This window comes from Leptonychotes weddellii, chromosome 6 (genome assembly GCF_054177405.1).
Source record: "Leptonychotes weddellii isolate Sample4059 chromosome 6, ASM5417740v2, whole genome shotgun sequence".
NCBI classification, from domain to species: Eukaryota; Metazoa; Chordata; class Mammalia; order Carnivora; family Phocidae; genus Leptonychotes; species Leptonychotes weddellii.
Genome location: NC_138374.1, coordinates 10,649,220 through 10,667,274, shown reverse-complemented (window position 1 = coordinate 10,667,274; position 18,055 = coordinate 10,649,220). Strand labels below are relative to the sequence as shown.

Below are 18,055 nucleotides of genomic sequence, written 5' to 3'. Positions count from 1 at the left end.
TAAAAATAACCCGTCTTCGTCAGGCTCTGACGTAGTCCCCGGGAAACGCTGCTGTCCTGCACAGTCCTAATGTCTGAGTCTCTCAAGTCAAGTCTCTCAAGTCAAAACCATGGCTGTTTTAAAATGGGGCCTGGGTGACTGGTGGGCAGCAGAACTGTTTGTATATCATTCACAGGGTAATTCAGCCCTTAGTCTTAGTTGTCAAGGGCCTCCTGGGAACCTGAGAAGGACTCCTTCATTGCCTTCCCACAGAGAAATGGGGTCAGTGACCAAAGTCAAAGCCATGACTTGATTTGGCCTCAAAGAAGATTTGCCCACCTGGTCAGGGGACCAGAAGAGGCTCCAGTGTCAACCTCCACAGGCCAATAGGGTCTTTCCACAGACTTAGATTTGATGTACTTCTTCTCTCACCTGTTTTCTGGGAGCCTTGATAGCATCCCAGCTCATTTGAAACTCTCCTGTCCCCTCACTTGGGTGTGACTGAAAGTTTTTAGGTCTCTTCTCTTTGGGGTTAGGGGAGATTTGGCAGATACTCAACCAGTTATTTAGCACTTATTTCCTGGATGTCTCCAGTATATCATACTCTGTTCTAGCTTTCGGAGACTACACACTGAGTAGGAGAAGAAAGTTCCTGCCCTCATGGAACTTGCTTTCTGATTAAATGAAAGATTGAAAAATGAATAAATTAGGATAACTTTTAATGAAGTAAGCGATACTAGCTATGAGCTCAGATACGTAAGTATTCGTTACCTATTGCTGAATAAGAAATTACCTCAAAACTGAGCAGCGTGAACCAACAAGAAACACTTATCTCGTGGCTTTTGTGGGTCAGGAATTTTGGAATGATTTACTGAGATGCCACTGACTCCAGCTTTCTTAAAAGGTTCTATTAAGGGGCGCCTGGGTGGCTCAGTCGCTAAGCGTCTGCCTTCGGCTCAGGTCATGATCCCAGGGTCCTGGGATCGAGCCCCACATTGGGCTCCCTGCTCAGTGGGAGCCTGCTTCTTCCTCTCCCACTCCCCGTGCTTGCGTTCCCTCTCTCACTGTGTCTCTGTCAAATAAATAAATAAAAAATCTTAAAAAAAAAAATTTCTATTAAGATGTTGGCTTGGATTTGGCTACAGTCATCCAAGGCTTGGTCTGTTCCAAGTGTATGCGCTTGGCTGGCAGGTTAGTGGTGGCTGTTGGTTGGAGGCCCCAGTTGTTTTCCATGTGAACCTCCCCACGGGACTGCTTGAGTGTCCTTGTCACATGGCTGGCTTTCCCCAGAGCCAGTGATTCAGGACAGCATGCTGGAAGCTGCAGTGTCTGTTATGACCTAGCCTCAGAGGTTCCATACTGTCCTATCCCCAATATCATAATATTTACACAGGTTAGCTCTTTCCAGTATGGAAAGAGACTTCTCAAGAGCACGAATAACAGGAGGCAAGGATCATTACGGTCTCCATCTTGGAGACTGGCAACTACAGATAGGAGGTTACAGCAAATGAAATCTTACATCAGGAAATGCTAAAAGACACTTCAAGCCATTCATTAGCCCAGAACTGTAGGAAATCACTTGAAATCAGTGGGCTATCACTTGGCATTAAATGTGCCCGGTTATCCTGAAATTATTTGTAACATGAAACGATTTGCTGAGCCTCATCAGAGGAGTTAGGTATCCTGCTTCTCCTGAGTCATACCCAGTATTTGTCTTGTCTATCACTTCTGTGCTCTCCCCAAAGAGGGAGGGGGGTAAGGGAAGTAATCATTCTTCAGATGGACATGGAGACCCTCAGAACAGTTGGTAAAGCCAGACCCTGGGAGCAGGGTCACCTCGAAAAAGTACTACTTATAAAATGGGTTCATCTAGTAGACCTCTATGGGATTGTCCAGTCTCCTGGGTCCCCCACCCATACTCCTGAACATGGTTCTTCTAGAAGCTGCCATGTTCCTAACAGTGTCACACACACACACCCCTCCCGTTCACAGTCAGTTGGAGCAAGGATGAGCCTGTGAGCCAATGTAGGCCAGTGATTTCTTTCTCTGGGATTTATAGACTTGAGAGGAGGTCCTTCTCTGGCAGAGAATGCTTAACATAAAAAGCCTGGGAGCTGTTGACTACCATGTGCCACTGGAGTAAGCCAGTCAGCATTGAGAACGAGGCACGTGTGCATTGCACACACACACGCACGTGCATGTGGATGAGAATGGGTTCCAGAAGTGCTCATGTTGCTAGTTCCTGATAGTCTGGGCTTGGCTGCATTTCATTCCCCCTACAGTTTGGTTATTCAGTCCATCCTTGAATTCTGGGAGCTAAGAGATAACGGTTTTGCCTGAACTGGGCTAGATTGAGATTCTTCTCACTTAGGACTGAAAGAGTCAAAGGCCTATGCATGGTGGTCTTATGAGCCTTGTTGGAGACAGAGAAATAATTCTGGGGCTGGGGGAGGAGGGGAAGCAACTAGGCAGTCCAGGGGTGGTGGAGGGGGTGGGGAGAGAGCCGCTCAGGGCTGAGGCTCTCGGGAGAAGTATGATGGGGCAGGCAGGAGGTGACAGCATGGCCCCTCTGCCAGGGGACTCTGACAGCTGCTGGTGAATTTGTCACCTCACCCAAGAGAAAGGTGTGATACCCCTTTCCTCCTTCCTTCTTTTTAGCCTCTGCCCCAGCCAGGCTGTGTTGCACGACCTGGTGTCTGTGATGCTGTCAGTATGGTCTGGGGTCCCTTGGGGTCACTCCTCCCACTCTCCAGCATGGCCAGGGGTTGGCTCCGCCTTCCCTTCTTTCTCTGGTTCTGTCCCATCTGTTGCCCTGGCGGGGGCCAGTGACTCCCTTCCTGACCCAGGCCTAAAAGGGCTCCGCAGACGGCAGCTAGAGACCAGAGAATAGTCTGCCCAGGTAGATACAAGCTTTGGGGCTGACCAGACCCATCCGATCCTGGGACTCCTGGGGGATGTGCCTCTCTGCAGTGCTTCTTCATTCTAGCTGGGGAGCAGAGAGGGCAAGGTCAGGGCCCAGCCATCTGAAGGATTGTTCAGTCAGAGTCCTGGCAGGAGATGGACAGCCTGCCCACGAGCGAGTGCAGGGCTGTTGATGGAGTGCTAAGCAGGATGGGGAAATCAGTAGTGCTGATGCAGTATGTGGGAGCCTTGGCCACCTCTAGGTCTGCAGGGACAAGGGGAGGGACTGATGCAGGCCAGCGTATGTGAGCTGGGTCTTTAGAAGAGGGGGCCGGCAACCACGGTGCCCAGGTTGGGGGGCGGTAATTGCTTACCCGGATTCTCACCTGCCCCACACCAGGGTAGAGAGTGACTCCAGAGAGGCAAATGGAGACCTCCAGCCCACACGGGCAGCACAGGCAAGACGCCGAGGCCGGTGGGTGGAGCTGGGTGTTTCTCCAGAAAGGGCCGTGGTGAGCAGCGCTGCCAACCAAGCGCGTCACTTGTCCCTGCCGCGAAGACTCTGGAAAAGCTGACCACATCGGTAATTGCAGAAGCCGGAGGTGGCAAGACCTCATAGCATCTCTGACTTCATCTTCTTGTCAGGGCAGGAGAAGGTCTCCCAGGAGGAGGAGGTGACATCTGAAGTTAGTCAGAGGCCGAGAGGAATCCGGCTCACTCTGCTCTTCAAACCAGTGCCGGCTGCTTTGAAAACATGGCAGGTCCCCTTTTACTGGCTTGTGGTCTTCATGTTGTTAAAAGTCATCGGAGGGAAGTGTGCTTTAATAGAGAGGACATATTTTCACCGGACTTTTCTGAGATTGATGATGCAATTAGAGCAGACAAAGAGGATAAAATATTAGGTTTATAAACTAGGATGTACGCTGATGTTTATACTCTTTGGCAGGCAGAGATCTATAAATAATTCTTTCTGCCTTAAACTCAATGTGGTGTTTTGCTCTTTGTGTTAATAGCAGCATCTCCTCCCCAAAGGCCATTTCTGCGTTTGACATAAATCACAGTGCGAGGAGAGGCTCATGAATTGAGCACCTTGGATGTATCTGGGGAAGAGAGATATCCTCCGAGTGGATTAGCGTAGGTGCCCTTTGGTGCTCTGGCTATTAGGGTTGAGCTCCCAGGTTTCAAATGGGAGGGGATAAGACCTAGCACCCTCTCTGGTTGGAGGGAGCTCCCTTACTGATGGAGGTCATGGGGGCATTCCTTGCATGTGGTTTTCTCTCTTTTCATTGGAGTCTTTGGCTGCCATTTCCCGAGCCAGCGCTAATTGTAAAATTCTGGGCTGTTGGCCCAACCTCTTATTTGCTGCTTATGTTTTCCGGTCGCAGCTGATTTCGGCAGCTTTTGCCCACTACCTGGGCAAGGGTGTTCCCATAGCAGTGGGTTCCCGGGTGGTCCCCTGCCTCGGGTGGTGTGATCTGCCTGAGCTCTGCCCACCCAGCTGAGCCGCCATGGTGCCTTCTCTCTGTAGGAGGCCTCTCGGGGGTCACTGTGGAGACATGGCCTGTCACTCCAGGTGACTTAATCAGTGTGGAAAGCCCAGCTGGAAGCCTTCTGTTGGTTTTCTGCCTCCCAACACAAATGCTCTTCAAGTGGTGGTGACCTGACATGGACTCTCAAAGAAAGGCCTTTTGATCCTGGGCTGGGGATGCCTGTCCCCGCGTGCTCCCGGCTGCCTCCCTGTGGAACCGTGGCGCCCAGCCGCCCAGCCGGGCCTCTGCTGGGAGGCAGCTGACCTGAAAGTGATGTTATTTTTTTAACGTGGGTTTTAGTACCCAGAGCAATAATATTTTCAGCTGGTTATTGAGGCTGATTAATGAGCTTCAAGCCTCCATTTGGTTAAATAGAGCCGCCTTCACAGATGTATTTTGGGACAGTGCAAATCCAGGGTTCTGCATGGGATTGAGTTACCCCAAAAGGTGGTCGGCCATTTGCCCGGGGCCTGGGCCCTGCAAAGCAGTCTGGGTAGATTCCCATGGTGCCAGACCACTAGGCAGGTTTCCAGAGCGGCAGGACACTAGGTGCTTCTCTCATCCTGGAAAAAGGGTGGTCAGTTGTGCTCTAGAACTCTCACCCCCTCTGGAGACATAGCTCCCAGCCCTCTCACGTGCTCGCGTGACTGTATTTGAACTGGTTTTTTGTGCTCTCAGAGCCTCAGTTTCCTTATCTGTTAATAGGGAATAATAACACCTACCTTGAGGGTGAGCCTATAACCTACTCCATACTGTGTTGGGTGTGCCCATGTGCGTATGAGTTTGGGGGGATTTTTCGGAAGCATCGGGGGAGAAAATAACAGGAAAAACTCAAGGGGGAAGAGCCACCTTCTCTCCTTAGTCTCAGGAAATTGCATCAATCAAATCAATTCAACAAGAAACCGTCAGTCCCACAAGGCTAGTCTTCGTGGCGTGGAGGCATTGTGGAGGGCGACGCACTGAGGCGGGCGGCCCATGGAAGGAAGTCAGGAGGCTTGTGTCCCCCCGCCCCAGCCCCGTAGCCCTACCACTGCCGGCTGTGTGATATTGGACCCGGTCCTTGGCTTGTCTGAGCCTCGGTGCCCAGCTCTGTAAAGTGAGGGGGTTGGATTCTTTCCAGAATTACTATCCCATAGCCCTGTGATCCAAATGATTGAAGTGTTAACATTTCTTCCTTGGAGAAGAATCACTGAGTCTTGATTCTCTATTAGAAGAGCAATTGTAACACAGGAAAAACTTACTCGTGTTGGAGGGAAATGTGTGGCTGCATCTGTGGGCACTCCATGTGCTGCCTCTGCTTCCCCCTTTTCTGGAGGGGCTTCTGGACTGGCCTGCGGGGAGAGATTGGACCCTAGACACTGGGTTGTGGGGTTGCCGTGAACTGGGCCAGGAGGGCCGGGGCGCCTAACTCCATGGTGTTTCAGTTTGTGTTGATGTCATTTCCTGTCTCTTTTGAAATAGCTGTACTTTTGGACCGAGGTTGACAAATCCTTGGGTGGTGGATTTTGAAATGGTTATAAACAATTTGCAATTAGTTCTCTTGTCTAAATGTGAAAGGCAGGCTTACCCAGGCTTCTTGTTAACTTGAGGCCTTTTATCCTCTGGCAAGTGCGTCAGATGTGAGTGAAGGAGCCCCTCTTGAGGTCAAGGAAAATAAAAAGGTTTGTCTTTTGGAGGTCCTGCTGACTTGGCCAGCGATCTGGAGTCCTAAATTCCTTGGAGTTGTTGAGAAAGAGCTCCGGTTTGGAGATGGAGGCCTCAGCCCTGCCATCTCCTCTGCATGACTCTGGCCAAGTCTGCTGAACATCCTGCTCTTCATATGCAGACGAAGGGGTGTGGTGGGAGACCCTACCCTCCCACATCACTGCCTGCGCTTTTTTGAGGTTCAGATAAGAACATCTGAAAAGGGGGGCGCCTGGGTGGCTCAGTCGCTTAAGCGTCTGCCTTCGGCTCAGGTCACGATCCCAGAGTCCTGGGATCGAGGCCCGCTTCGGGCTCCCTGCTCCGCGGGAAGCCTGCTTCTCCCTCTCCCACTCCCTCTGCTTGTGTTCCCTCTCTCACTGTCTCTCTCTCTCTCTCTGTCAAATAAATAAATAAAATATTAAAAAAAAAAAAAAGAACATCTGAAAAGGGGGGCGCCTGGGTGGCTCAGTCGGTTAAGCATCTGCCTTTGGCTCAGGTCATGATCCCGGGGTCCTGGATCAAGCCCCGCATCGGGCTCCCTGCTCCGCGGGGAGTCTGCTTCTCCCTCTCCCTCTGTGTGCATGTGTGCCCTCTGAACATCTGAAAAATCTCTGTATGTTCGTTTTATAAGCTGAAAAGCTGCAAAAGGTAAGGCATCCGTATTAGCATTTTCTTTTGCAAGGCATAATAATGACAACGGTGATAATTACGGCAAGTGTTCCTTGAGTATTATGATGTGCCTGGCTCTGGGCTGAGAGCTTTGTCCCATTCTGTCTGCACAGTTGCCCTGTAGTGGTGCTTTTTCAATCTGCATTTTATGGAGGTGAAGGAAATCGTCTAAGGTCATGCAGCTGTAAGGTCTGAGTGACCCAAGGCAGCCTCTCGGGGACCTTCCAGTTTGGTGGCTCGTTATTTTCCAGTGGCTTCTTGTAATTTATCTGAGTCGGTGGTTCTCAACCCCCGCTGCCCAGAGCCCTGCCCTCCTGGCCAGAGGGTCAGAGTCTGTTGGTGTGGGGTGGGGCCCGGGTACCAGTGTTTGCTCCCGGTGACCCTAACGTGCAGCCCGAGAGGACAGCACCTGTTCTAATAAGCACGTGTCCGTGGATGGTGCAGAGTAGGCTGGGCTGGATGTCAGGGCTGCTTGGCCAGGTCTTCTCCCCAGTCTGGGCCTCAGCTTCCTGCTCTGTGGGGGGAGGGAGTGGTCACCTGACCTCCATGGTGTCTTCTCCAGGGGCCGAGAAGCTTATGTAACTAGAAGCAGCTCAGGAGCAGATCTGTTATTGTTCTTTTCCTTCTTCTGTTTCAGGCAGAATATGAAGTTACTCCAGATGAAAAGCTGGGGGAAAAAGGGAAGGAAATTATGACCAAGTACCTCACCCCAAAGGTAAGAGGCCGCCCAAACCCCACAGTAGGAGGAATAGGAGGCCTTCTAGAGGAATCTGGGCCCCAGATCCCAGCCAGGCCATGTGGGGAGCTGTGACGCACCCAGCTGGGGGCAGCTGTTGGTCTCCAGAGATCCAGCATTCTCACCTCCCTCAGAGAGTGCCCGAGACTGGCAAGGCCAAGGCAGGTGGGCCAGGCCGGGCCCGGGGTGGGGTGGGGAGGCCTGCTTCCTGGAGCCCAGTCCCCTCCAGGGGCCTTATGCTGCCACGGCCAACACCCAAGTGTTTGTAGCTGGACCAGTGGCGGCCTGGCCCAGAAGAAAGGGCACAGCAGGGGTAGTTTGGAGAGGTTGGTGTGGAGGGGAAGGATCGGGGGTGATCAAGAGGGAAATGAAGTGGCTGAGGCTGGTAGAGGCAACATGGGTTGAATACACACAGGATGTAGAGTGTCCTGAAGTATGTTCTGCTGTCTGTTGAAGGGAGAGGGGCCATGAGGCCCCGACTTCAGGAGCACACCCACCCCAGTGCTGAAGGCAGAGAGTGAGCACCACCCCCTGGGGTCCTGGTGGCCTTGGTTCCCTGGAACCTGTTCCTTCTCATCCCCAGCTTGACGGATAAACGTGGTCTCCATCCAGTTTACAGCTTGGCCTGGGAGCCTGGGGTTCTAGTCCCAGCTGTTCTACCCACACAATTAAGTCATGTTCCCTCCCTGCGCCTCAGTTTCTGTTTCTTAAAAGTGGTCCTCCTTGCCAGACCCATCTCCTAGAAGCCTTAGGAGCCTGAGATGTGACCTGCATCCCAACAGTTCTGGGGGTGTCCTATACCGTTGTGGGCCAGCAGTGGCTCCATCCTCATCCAGGATCTGGATGCTGCCTCTCTCCCAGGCTGCCGGGGGACTGGGGCTACCAGAGTCACTGTGACAGGGCCCTGTCGGTCCGTCCTCACAGGGAATGGCAGGGAGTGGCAACACACAGGCATGCGGGTCAGGAAATGGCTTCACCCCCAATTTGCCATGGGACCTTGGTCTTCCTCTCCCCAGGCCTCGGTGTTCTTTGCTGTAAAATGGGTGAGGCTTGACCAGATAATGTCACAGGGTCCCTGTAAACCGGACCATCACAGACTCCATTCTCTCCAAGCCTACACTGAGGGAAGGACAAGTGAGTCCCAAGATAAGAACCAAACAATGAGAAAGGTGAGAGATGCTTCAGTCAGAGAGAGAGGTGTTGCCACCGAGGTGTAGAGACTCCCTGGATGTGACATTGGGCCCCTGCAAAAAAGGCAGCCCCTGCCTTGCCGGCCTGCCTTCTTGGGGGTGCTGTCCCCTGGCGGGGGTCCCTTCACAGCTTCACTAAAGCAGAATGCAGTTGCAGAGGTCTGCCGCAGCTGCTCTGGAGGATTCCCCTCAGGAGACGGGATTGTGGACGCAAGGAATCCGGGTCCCATGCAGCAGCTCCTGCAGCCCTAGGTGGGCTTCTGACAGCCTGTGGCCCCCTGGCAAGGGCATCCAGGGTGACCCGAGGCCTTTAAACTCACAGAAGCTCCTTCAGAGTTTAAAATCAGGCCTCCTCTGCCCTGCGCATACAGACCCTCTCCGCAGGTTTTTATACGTTTTATCGACGTGACATGGAAGTCCCTTGAGGCCTGTAACTCCTACCCTGATGTTCTCAACAAGCATCCCAGGAGGTCCTTGGTAGTTCTGGTCCCCCCGCCAACACACCCTCGCTGCCCCCTCAGGGGTTCTGGAGGGCCAGGGGGCCCCAAGCGTGTGGGGTTGTCCCACCTCCCGGGGGTCTCTCGTACCACACTGGGTCCTGTTCTGGAGCAGGGCTGCTCATCTCCAGCATCTGCGGGCAGCCAGGGGCATCTCTGTGCAGTCAGTTCAGCCTCACACCCAGAGAGGTCTCCTGTGTCACTTCTTCCGGCTCCCGCCAGGCCACCACCCTGACTTGTCATTCTCTCGCTGCTTCCCCTTGCTGTCTCTCTGCTTCTGCTTTCTTCGTAAGCGTACGCTTCTCTCCACGTGATGGGCAAGCACTCCCAGTCCTTCTGCACATGGCAGAAACGAGAGGATTCACGTTCATAAAAGCCCCAGACGCTGGGCAGGGCCAGCTTGCTCTGCACAGGCGCGGCCCTGGGCACACGTGGCTGCCCGCTCCATCCGTGCGGCCATGGGGCCTTCGGGCAGCTGTGCCTTGTTGTTCCAGATACAGGCCTGTTGGCATCTCTGAAGGTTCTCAGGTTGAAAATGGTCAAGGAGGAGACGTGTGAGCAGGGTCCCCGTTTCCCCGCACTCTCAGAAGCCGCTGTCATGTTGCTTTTGATCTCCTGGCCACTGCTTGAGACAGCGTGAACACCCGGGGCAGAACCAGGACCCAGAGCTCAGAGGAGGCATGGCCCTGAGGGTGTAAATACCCCAGGGTGGGTGAGAACAGCAGCTCACCGGCTCAGCGCCTGCGGGCTGCCAGACACCTCCTAGGCGTCACCCGTGATGGCCGCAGGCTCCGTGAGGTGGCCGCCAGGGCCAGGTGGGGCGGGTAACGTGCTCTGGCCACTCAGCTAACAGAATCTTCAGCTGCGCTCAGCAAAGGCGGTTTCCACGGTGCCTCAGCTTTGCCGGTCCAGCTCTCCATCTGCACCCGGTTGGGGCTGCCCACCCACTTGTGTTCCCCCCCAGACAGTGGCAGCTAACGTGTTTTGAGGACCCACTGTGTGCAGACACTCTCTCCGCTAGTCCTTGCTGCTATCACGTGTTGGGATTCCATTGGCTCCACCTTATGGATGAGCACAGGGAGGCTCTGGAGGGACTGTCACTGTCCCAGGTGATGCAGCCGGGACTTGAGCCCCCCACCCCCAACTGTGGTGCCCTGTTTCCCACATCTGGTCCCTCACTGCCCTTCTGCTGCCCCCGCCCCGGCTGTGGTCTACAGTGAGGATGAAGTGGTTCCTTTGCCCAGCCTTATCGGCTCCTTCGGCCCATCCAGGGGCTGCTGCAGGGGCTGTTCCATTCTCTCCCTGCCTGGCCAGCCTCATCCGAAAGCCCCTGCTGGCGGACCCCATCCTGCTCTCCGGACCCCCTGCCCCTGCTCAGTGCTGCCTCCATCTCCTAGAGGGATGGGGCCCAGACGGTTTTACAAGTGCCTCTGAGCCTGCCAACATTTTTCCTTAAGTACTCCTCAATTATAAAAATTTAAACCACACCATATGTTGTGGCCCAGGGGCCTAGGGGAGGTGGTCAAAGCAGCCCCGTGGGGCGACTGTTTTCCTACAATAAATTTCGCACTGCCTCCCAGTCCTTCCTGTAGACAGTCTCTCGGGAGCTGTTTTCACTTCTCAGTGCTGCAGATGCCCCAGGGGCTGGGGAGCCAGGGGCTGGGAGAGAGGGGTCGAGCTAGTGGCGGAGGCCCCAGTGTTGGCCCTGAGGTCTTTGAAGAACTCCCAGAGCCATTGTCCCCAAACCCAGATCGTCCTTACCTTGAGCCCTTCTTGAAGTTGTAGGCCCTGGGTCTCAGCTCCACGCAGCATTTCCAAAGGGTAGGCTGAAGGACACCGATCATTTGGGAGGCTCTGTGGTCAGTTACCTGTGGGTGATACTACATGTATCTTCCGCTTGTAAAGATTCACCTGGCATGTGAGCATATCGAAGGCTCTGAGAAGTCCTGCAATAAAGAAACCTGTTTGCAGACAAAGCATTTCCCAAACTTATTTGACCATAAAACCTGTGCCCCCCCACTTTACATCCTGCTGGATACATCTGTCGCTGCAGAAGACATCCAAAGGTCTTCATGACCTGGTTTCCTTCTGCTTCAAAATCCTTTCTCCTGATACCTCTCCCACAAGCCTCCCACTGGGCTCTGGCCATGTCATTTCAAGTCTCATCTCGACCACACCTCGTAGCCTTTGTTCAGACTGCGCCTGCGGGGCCCTTCACTAGACCCCTGCTCTGGCTTTTTTCCCTTCTGTGTCCCTCAGCCTGACACCTGGGCTGCACACAGCCCCTTGCCTCTGGCCGCCTACCTGGGTGGTCTCTGAGCGCGACGCACTGTATACTCATGCAGGTACACACGGTCAACGCTCCAGGCCGCCGGGGGTGCTGAGGAGTCCTGCTTGCAGGACCAGCCCGCTGCAGTGTGGCAGGAGCCGAGGCAGCACTTTGCAAAGGGAAGCTGCCCCTGCACCAGCCTGAGTAGCCAGGGAGGCGTCTGGGAGGTGCCGCAGCTGAATCAGATGTTAACGTGAGGAGGAGGAGGAGGCGGCCAGATACGAATGAAAGGAAAGAAGGGCCTTTCCTGGGCAAAGGTATAGAGCAGTGGTTCTCACCTGGGGACGTCTTCCGCCCCGGCAGACAGTCGGCAGTGTCTGGAGATAGCTTTGATTGGCACAGTTGGGAGGATGTGCGGTGGCATCTAATGGGTAGGGGCCAGGGATGCTGTTGAACACCTTCCGATGCACGGGACGGCCCCAGAACAAAGAATTCTCTGACACTAAGTGTCAGTGGCGCCGAGGTTGAGAAACCCTGCCGTGGAGGTGGGAGAGGGTGTGCGGTGGTCAGTGTAGCAGGAGTGGAAAGATAGGGGGATGAGGGCTCTCTGGGCGGCCTGGCAAACCGTGCTGAGGAGTTTGACACCATCCCGGCGGCCGCGGGGGCCACGAGGGCTTCGCAGGCCCTTTGCAGTTCAGGCTGGTCCCTCTGACCACATGGGGGTGAGAAGGGGACGGGACCAGAAGACCGCCTAGGGGGCTGCTGCAGGTGCTGTGGGAGTGACTGTGCCCCATGCTGGGACAGTGGCCCTAGGGACGTGGTGGCACAAGAGTCTTGGGAAATGTTAGGAGGAAGCTCTTAGGGGATGGCCAGGTGTGGGGCATGAAGGAGAACGGGCAGAAGGAGTCCCAGGTGACTCCCTGGTTTTCACCTTGAGTTACTGAGTGGCTGCCCTCCCCCTCCCTCCCCCCCAGGAAAGACGGAGAGACGGAGCACATAGGACGAAGGTCATTGCTACAGGTCGCAGGGTTATTCGCTCATTGGGCAGAGGTGATGGCATCTGCTCTCTGTGGGTATCCCCTGCAGCGACAGATGTATCCGGCAGGATCCCCTGCGCCTGCACTGTGCTGGACTCATGGCTCTCAATCATCGCGAGCTGGTTTGAATGAGAGAGTGAGGGGGCCCTGGGAAGCTTCCTTCTGTGGGCCCCTCACCTTGCCTGCCTCGTGTCTTTTCCTGGGGAGGTGCCACTTGGCTGGCTTGTGTTCCCCGGTGTCTGACATGGTGTGTTTGCTGAGAGTCTGGCTGGAAAGTCCCTGCTCAAAGCCAGAGCTTATGCCTGGAGCTGAATTCTCATTCCCTGTGCGATGATGCTCTTCAAACCCTGGCTTGAAGGCTTCCTTCCCAGGCGGCAAAGCCCACTCCTTGGACGCTGCCCAGATCTTGCATCAGTTGCCCAAACGTGGCCAGCTTTGCTCTGGAGGCTATTAGAGACACCAGTCCTGGGCAGGCTTTGGAGTGCACCAGAAGTGGTGGGGATCTAACACAGAGGCAGCAGAGTGCTTTGAGAAGGTGTTTCAGAACCAGGTCGACCTGGGTTGGAAGCCAGGCTCGGCCTCCTTTAGCTGCATGGCCTTGGGAAAGTTAATTAGCCTTCCAGTGCCTCGGGTGGTTCATCTGTTAAGTGGGTGGGGTGGCTGTGAGGGTCACAGATATACCAGCAAGTACAAAGCTCAGAGCTGGTCCGTGTTAGACGCTCACTCAGTGGTGGCTGGTGTCTGACTTTCCCCCCTCCTCTCTGTGCTTTCCAAATTAGGCTGTTGAATGAGGAAATCATTCAGACATGAACTCCAGCTGTGGAGTTGAGAGAGGCCAAGGAGGGGTCTGGAGGGCCCCCACCACAGAGGCTGGCCAGAGAGGCCAGGCTCATTAGAAGGCAATGCATTCATCAGGATGATTAATACTAGCTGCCACAAGAAACAACCCCCAAATCTCAGGGGCTTCACACAACAGAGATTCTTTCTTTCTTAGGCACAATCTGATTGGGTCTTCAGCTCTCTTGGGTGAAGACCAGGGGTCCTGGCTGCTTTTGTGGCCCCACCATCTTGAAGATGTTGCCTCGTGGTCACTGCCAAAGGGGAGGAGAGGAGTGAAGGAAGCGCAGGAGCTGCCTTGTTAAAGCTCCACTGGCCAGCAAGGGGGTCTGGAGGATTCGGGGAAGCGTACGGCGCATACAGCTTCCTGCCTACCTTCTCACCCCCCAGACCCCAAACTGCACACATTGTCTGTATGACAGGCTAGTCCTCTGGTGCTGGTGAGACAGCCATGGGTTTCGCATGCCCTAGAAATAGTCAAAGGTGTGTCAGCTCGGAGCAGCTGCCCAGAGGCCCCTTGGTCGGATCAGATTTGTGTGCTGGGCTCTGTAGAGATCTGGGCAGTTCACCTTCCAGGTACCTGCAGACCAGAGGTGATACAGGTGTTCGGGGGGGTGCGTGTGGGGTGGGGAGGGGGGCAGGCTTGCTCTGAGCTGGGGTGGACCGGACAGTATTTTTAATTATAGTAATAAATAATAACAGGTGATTATGAAAGCAGTGTGATATATCATCCATCACTACAGACTTGAAAATACTAGCGTTATGGAGATAAAATTCACATACCGTAAAATTCATCCCTTTAAAGTGTACAGTCAGTGGTTCAAAATATTCACAAAGTTGTACAACTACCATCACTGTCTGCTTCCAGGACATTTTGTCACCCCCAATGGCAACTCTATACTCATTAGCAGTCACTCCCTATTTCCCTTTCCTCCCAGCCCTGGGCAACCACTAATCTACTTCCTGTCTCTGTGGATTTGCCTGTTCTGGACATCTCATATACATGGAATCATACAGTGTGTGGCCTTTTGTATCTTCTTCCACTGAGCATAGTGTTTCCAGGGTGTATCCATGTTGTAACATGTATCAGTACTTCAGTCTTCTTGATGGCAGGATGATATCCCACTGTATGGATAGACCCTGTTCTATGTATCTTTTCATCAGTTGATGGACACTTGAGTGGTTTCCACTTTTTGGCTAGAATGAATAATGCCGCTGTGAACATTCGTGTACAAGTTTCTGCCTGGACGTAAGTTTCCATCTCCCTTGAGTAGATAACGTTGGAGTGGAATAGCTCGGTCACGTGGTAACTCGATGTTTAGTGACTTGAGGACCTGCCAGACCGCTTCTGTAGGGGCTGCACCATTCTCCACTCCCGCCAGCAGCGCCTAAGGGTTCCCATTTCTCTACGTTCTCACCAACACTTGGCATTTTCTGTCTTTTTAATTGTATTCATCTTAGAGGGTATGAAATGGTATCTCATCGTGGTTTTGATTTGCATTTTCCTAATGGCTAATGATGCTGAGCATCTTTTCATGTGCTTATCGGCCCTTTGTAGATCTTCTTTGGAGAAATGTCTATTCAGATCCTTTGCTCACTTTTAAATTAGGCTGGTTGTCGTCTTAATGTTGAATCCTAAGGCTTCTTTGTATGTTCTGCATACAAGTCTTTTATCAGATACATGATTTGCAAATATTTTCTCCCATTCTGTGAGCTGTCCTTTTACTTTTGTGATGGTGTCCTTTGAAGCACAATGGTTTTTAATTTTGATAAAACTCAGATTCATTTTTGTTACTTGTTTTTAAAGGACTTGTTTTCATTTTGTCTTATCTTTCCTTGTCAGAAGGCCTCAGGGTTTTGGGGAACAGGGTGCATATGGGGACAAAGTAAACAAATCGTAGGGCACTTTAGGCCTATGAATCTGTCTTCCTCTGGAGAACCAAAGCCCCATTGCCAGTTGGGAAGAGCAGGGCCAGGCATGGTCCTTCACGATTATTCCAGTCCTCCCAATTGACATAACAGTATCCTGGCCTTTAGGCCATCGGTGTCCAACACTGCAACGGCATTGTACAGACCTGTTCTTGGCTCTTCCATAGCAACTCCCCAAGCTGGGTGTTAGTGTACCCATTTTACAGATCAGGCAACCAAGTTCTGGGAAGGGAAGAGGCTGGTTTCAAATCATGGAGGCAGGGCTTCAGGTGAGCCCCTGAGTCTCCTGCTTCAGCAATGTTGTTTGTAGTCCGACTTGCCGTGATTCATTTTAATTGGACCCGTGAGCAGTGGTGCCAAGTCTCCATTTTTGAGTTGTACCACCCCAGTCACTGAGGCCTGGCAGGTGGCACCCAGTTTTAATGTACTATCAGCAGACTCCAGGGGAGGCTCAGATCTGGTGGAGGGTCCTGCTGAAGGGGCCTGGACACCAAGGTGCACTGGTGGGTTGGGGCAGACTCCTGACATGAACCGGCTTGGCAGCCTCTGTGGGATGCTGGGAATGCCCAGGGCGGGCAGCTTTTGGGGGGCACTTCTTGCTGGAGGTCTCCTGGCAGGATATTGTTCTCTGGGCCTCACACAGACACAGGCCTCTTTGCTTCTGTAAACAATGATAGGGTAAGGCAGGGAAGTTTGTTCTTGTTAAGGGGAAGTTACCCATCAGCCCGAGTTTTTGCACAAAAGAAATCTATTCCTAGTGCTGGTGTGGCTCTCCGGAAAACATCCACCTTTTAAAAAGTAAAGAGCTTGAATGGAAGGAAATAATAATTATTCCAAGTTCCTCTTTCTCTGGCCCCCGGCCCCCTGCTCATTTCACCGGCGCCTCCCCCTTCTCAGCCTGGGCAGCCGATTAGGAGTCTGAGGTAGCCCAAGCTGGCTAGCTTCTCCGAGGGGACAGTTCCTCCACCTTGGGGGCGGGGCAGTCAGCAGCTTCGGTCCTTGCCCTCAGGAGCACATGGAGCCCCAGCTCTGCCACCTTCCTGCTATACATCCCTGGAGCCTCAGTTCTCCCGTCTGAGTATGGGGATGATAAACATGGCGCGCGGATGGGTTCATGGCCAGCCTTCCTTCTGACAGCAGGCACTCCCACAGTCCTGCTGTATCTGCATACCACCCTTACAATTAGTTATATGTAAGTTTTTTCTCTTTTAAATTAACTCGTGTCTTTCTGTTTAAAATCAATGAGTTTTGGGTGCCTGCCTCAGTTAGTGGAGCATGCAACTATTGATCGTGAGGTCGTAAGTTCGGGCCCTATGTGGGTGTAGAGGTTCCTTAAAATCTTTTAAAAATTAATTAATTAACTAATTAATTAATTAAACTAAATGAGTTTCAAAAGAAAACTTTGTGTCAAGACCATGCCTGGAAAGCCAGCATTTATTTATCATACAGAAAGCTAACTGGGAAACGTGGCATTAAATCCTCCCCGGGTCCTCTTTTGCCTGCCTAAGGCTCTGAGCCTAAAGCTGCCTTTCTCTTTGTTTGGAAGAGAGATTAGTGAGTATTGGAGATGCGTTAGCAAGCCGGTGGCCCCACACTGAGACTTCCTTCTTGATGACGGGGAGGCTCAAAGGAGAACTGAAAAGAGAATACCTTTATCACTAAGCGATTCAGTATTACTTAATTGTGTCCCTGCACCTCCTAAGACCATCTCATCATCTTCGGAAAATGCTGGGCTAACTATCTACCTCCCAGCTGTGATGCATTTTATAAATGTTGGCTTGTTGCTGGAGACAGCATGACCTGGAGCCAGGAGCACTGGACTAGGAGTCAGGCTCATTCCCCATCTCCCTTCCTGGGTTCTGTGGCCTGGCGGGGAGCTGGCCTAGAGTCTGCCTAACCGTCTACCCGATCCTTGGTCCCCAGGGCAACCCAAGGCATGGGATGTAGGTGGTTTGGACAAATCGCTCCCTTCCCAGTGCCTGCCCCATCCTCCATGGGGTTTGGGGCTTCCAGACACTGGCCCCGGACCCAGCATTTCATCTCCGCTAGATTGCTTGGCCCTCGTCTGTCTCCCAGAAGATGCCTAGAAGAGCATCTCCATCCTGCTGTCAATGAATCCAGTGAGCTCGGAGTCCACCTTCTCTTGAGCCCCTTCTGAGCAGGATCTGGCTGGGCAGGCAGCGGGGCTGGAGGGGCAGCGGAGCCTGCATCCTGGCTTTTCCCACTTTGCCACAGCACTGCAAAATGACTCCGCGGAAGAGGACTGAGAAGAAAACTTGAGAGAGGAACTTCCTGAGTTTTCTCAAGCAGCAGTGGGGAAGGGGAGGCTGGGCCTCTTCCTCTTCCATTTTTGGGAGCAGCAGAGAGCAGAATTCAAAACAAATAAAGGCACATTTGTGCTTACTAGCTATCCTGGGGCAAGACAGAAGGGAGCTAGCGTCTACTGAGCAACTGCTGCATGCCCGGAACTCCATGTTCCCTGTTTCACTCGGTCCTTGTAACAGTTGTCTGAACAGATGAGAAATGAGGGCTGAAAGGGGTTAAGTAATTGCCCAAGAACACCAAGCTTGGGCCAAGTGGGGAATCGAAGCCAGGCCTGAGCCTCAAAGCCTGCCTCTTCTCATTCCCCTCACAGCCAGATGCCTGCTCTCCCTGGGCCTCAGTTTTCATCAGTAGAGTGAGGAGGTTGGCCTGCATGCCATCTGAGAGGCCCATCCGGCTCCAACCCCCTGCGGTCCCAGGAGCAGTTCTTACTGCGTGCCAAACATGATATGGGCTTTAAATAATTCACTTAATCCT

General features: G+C 53.0%; 1 protein-coding gene across 2 annotated transcripts in view; it reads left to right on the top strand.

Annotated features, from left to right (window-relative positions):
- The window catches only part of GRK5 (G protein-coupled receptor kinase 5), a 211,852-nt gene that overhangs the window by 150,465 nt on the left and 43,332 nt on the right, over positions 1 to 18,055 (top strand). For both annotated transcript variants that reach the window (XM_081823412.1, XM_081823411.1), the window contains one exon: positions 7,399 to 7,476. In XM_081823412.1, the coding sequence (XP_081679538.1) occupies positions 7,399 to 7,476 (78 nt within the window). The remainder of the gene's footprint in view (positions 1 to 7,398; positions 7,477 to 18,055) is intronic.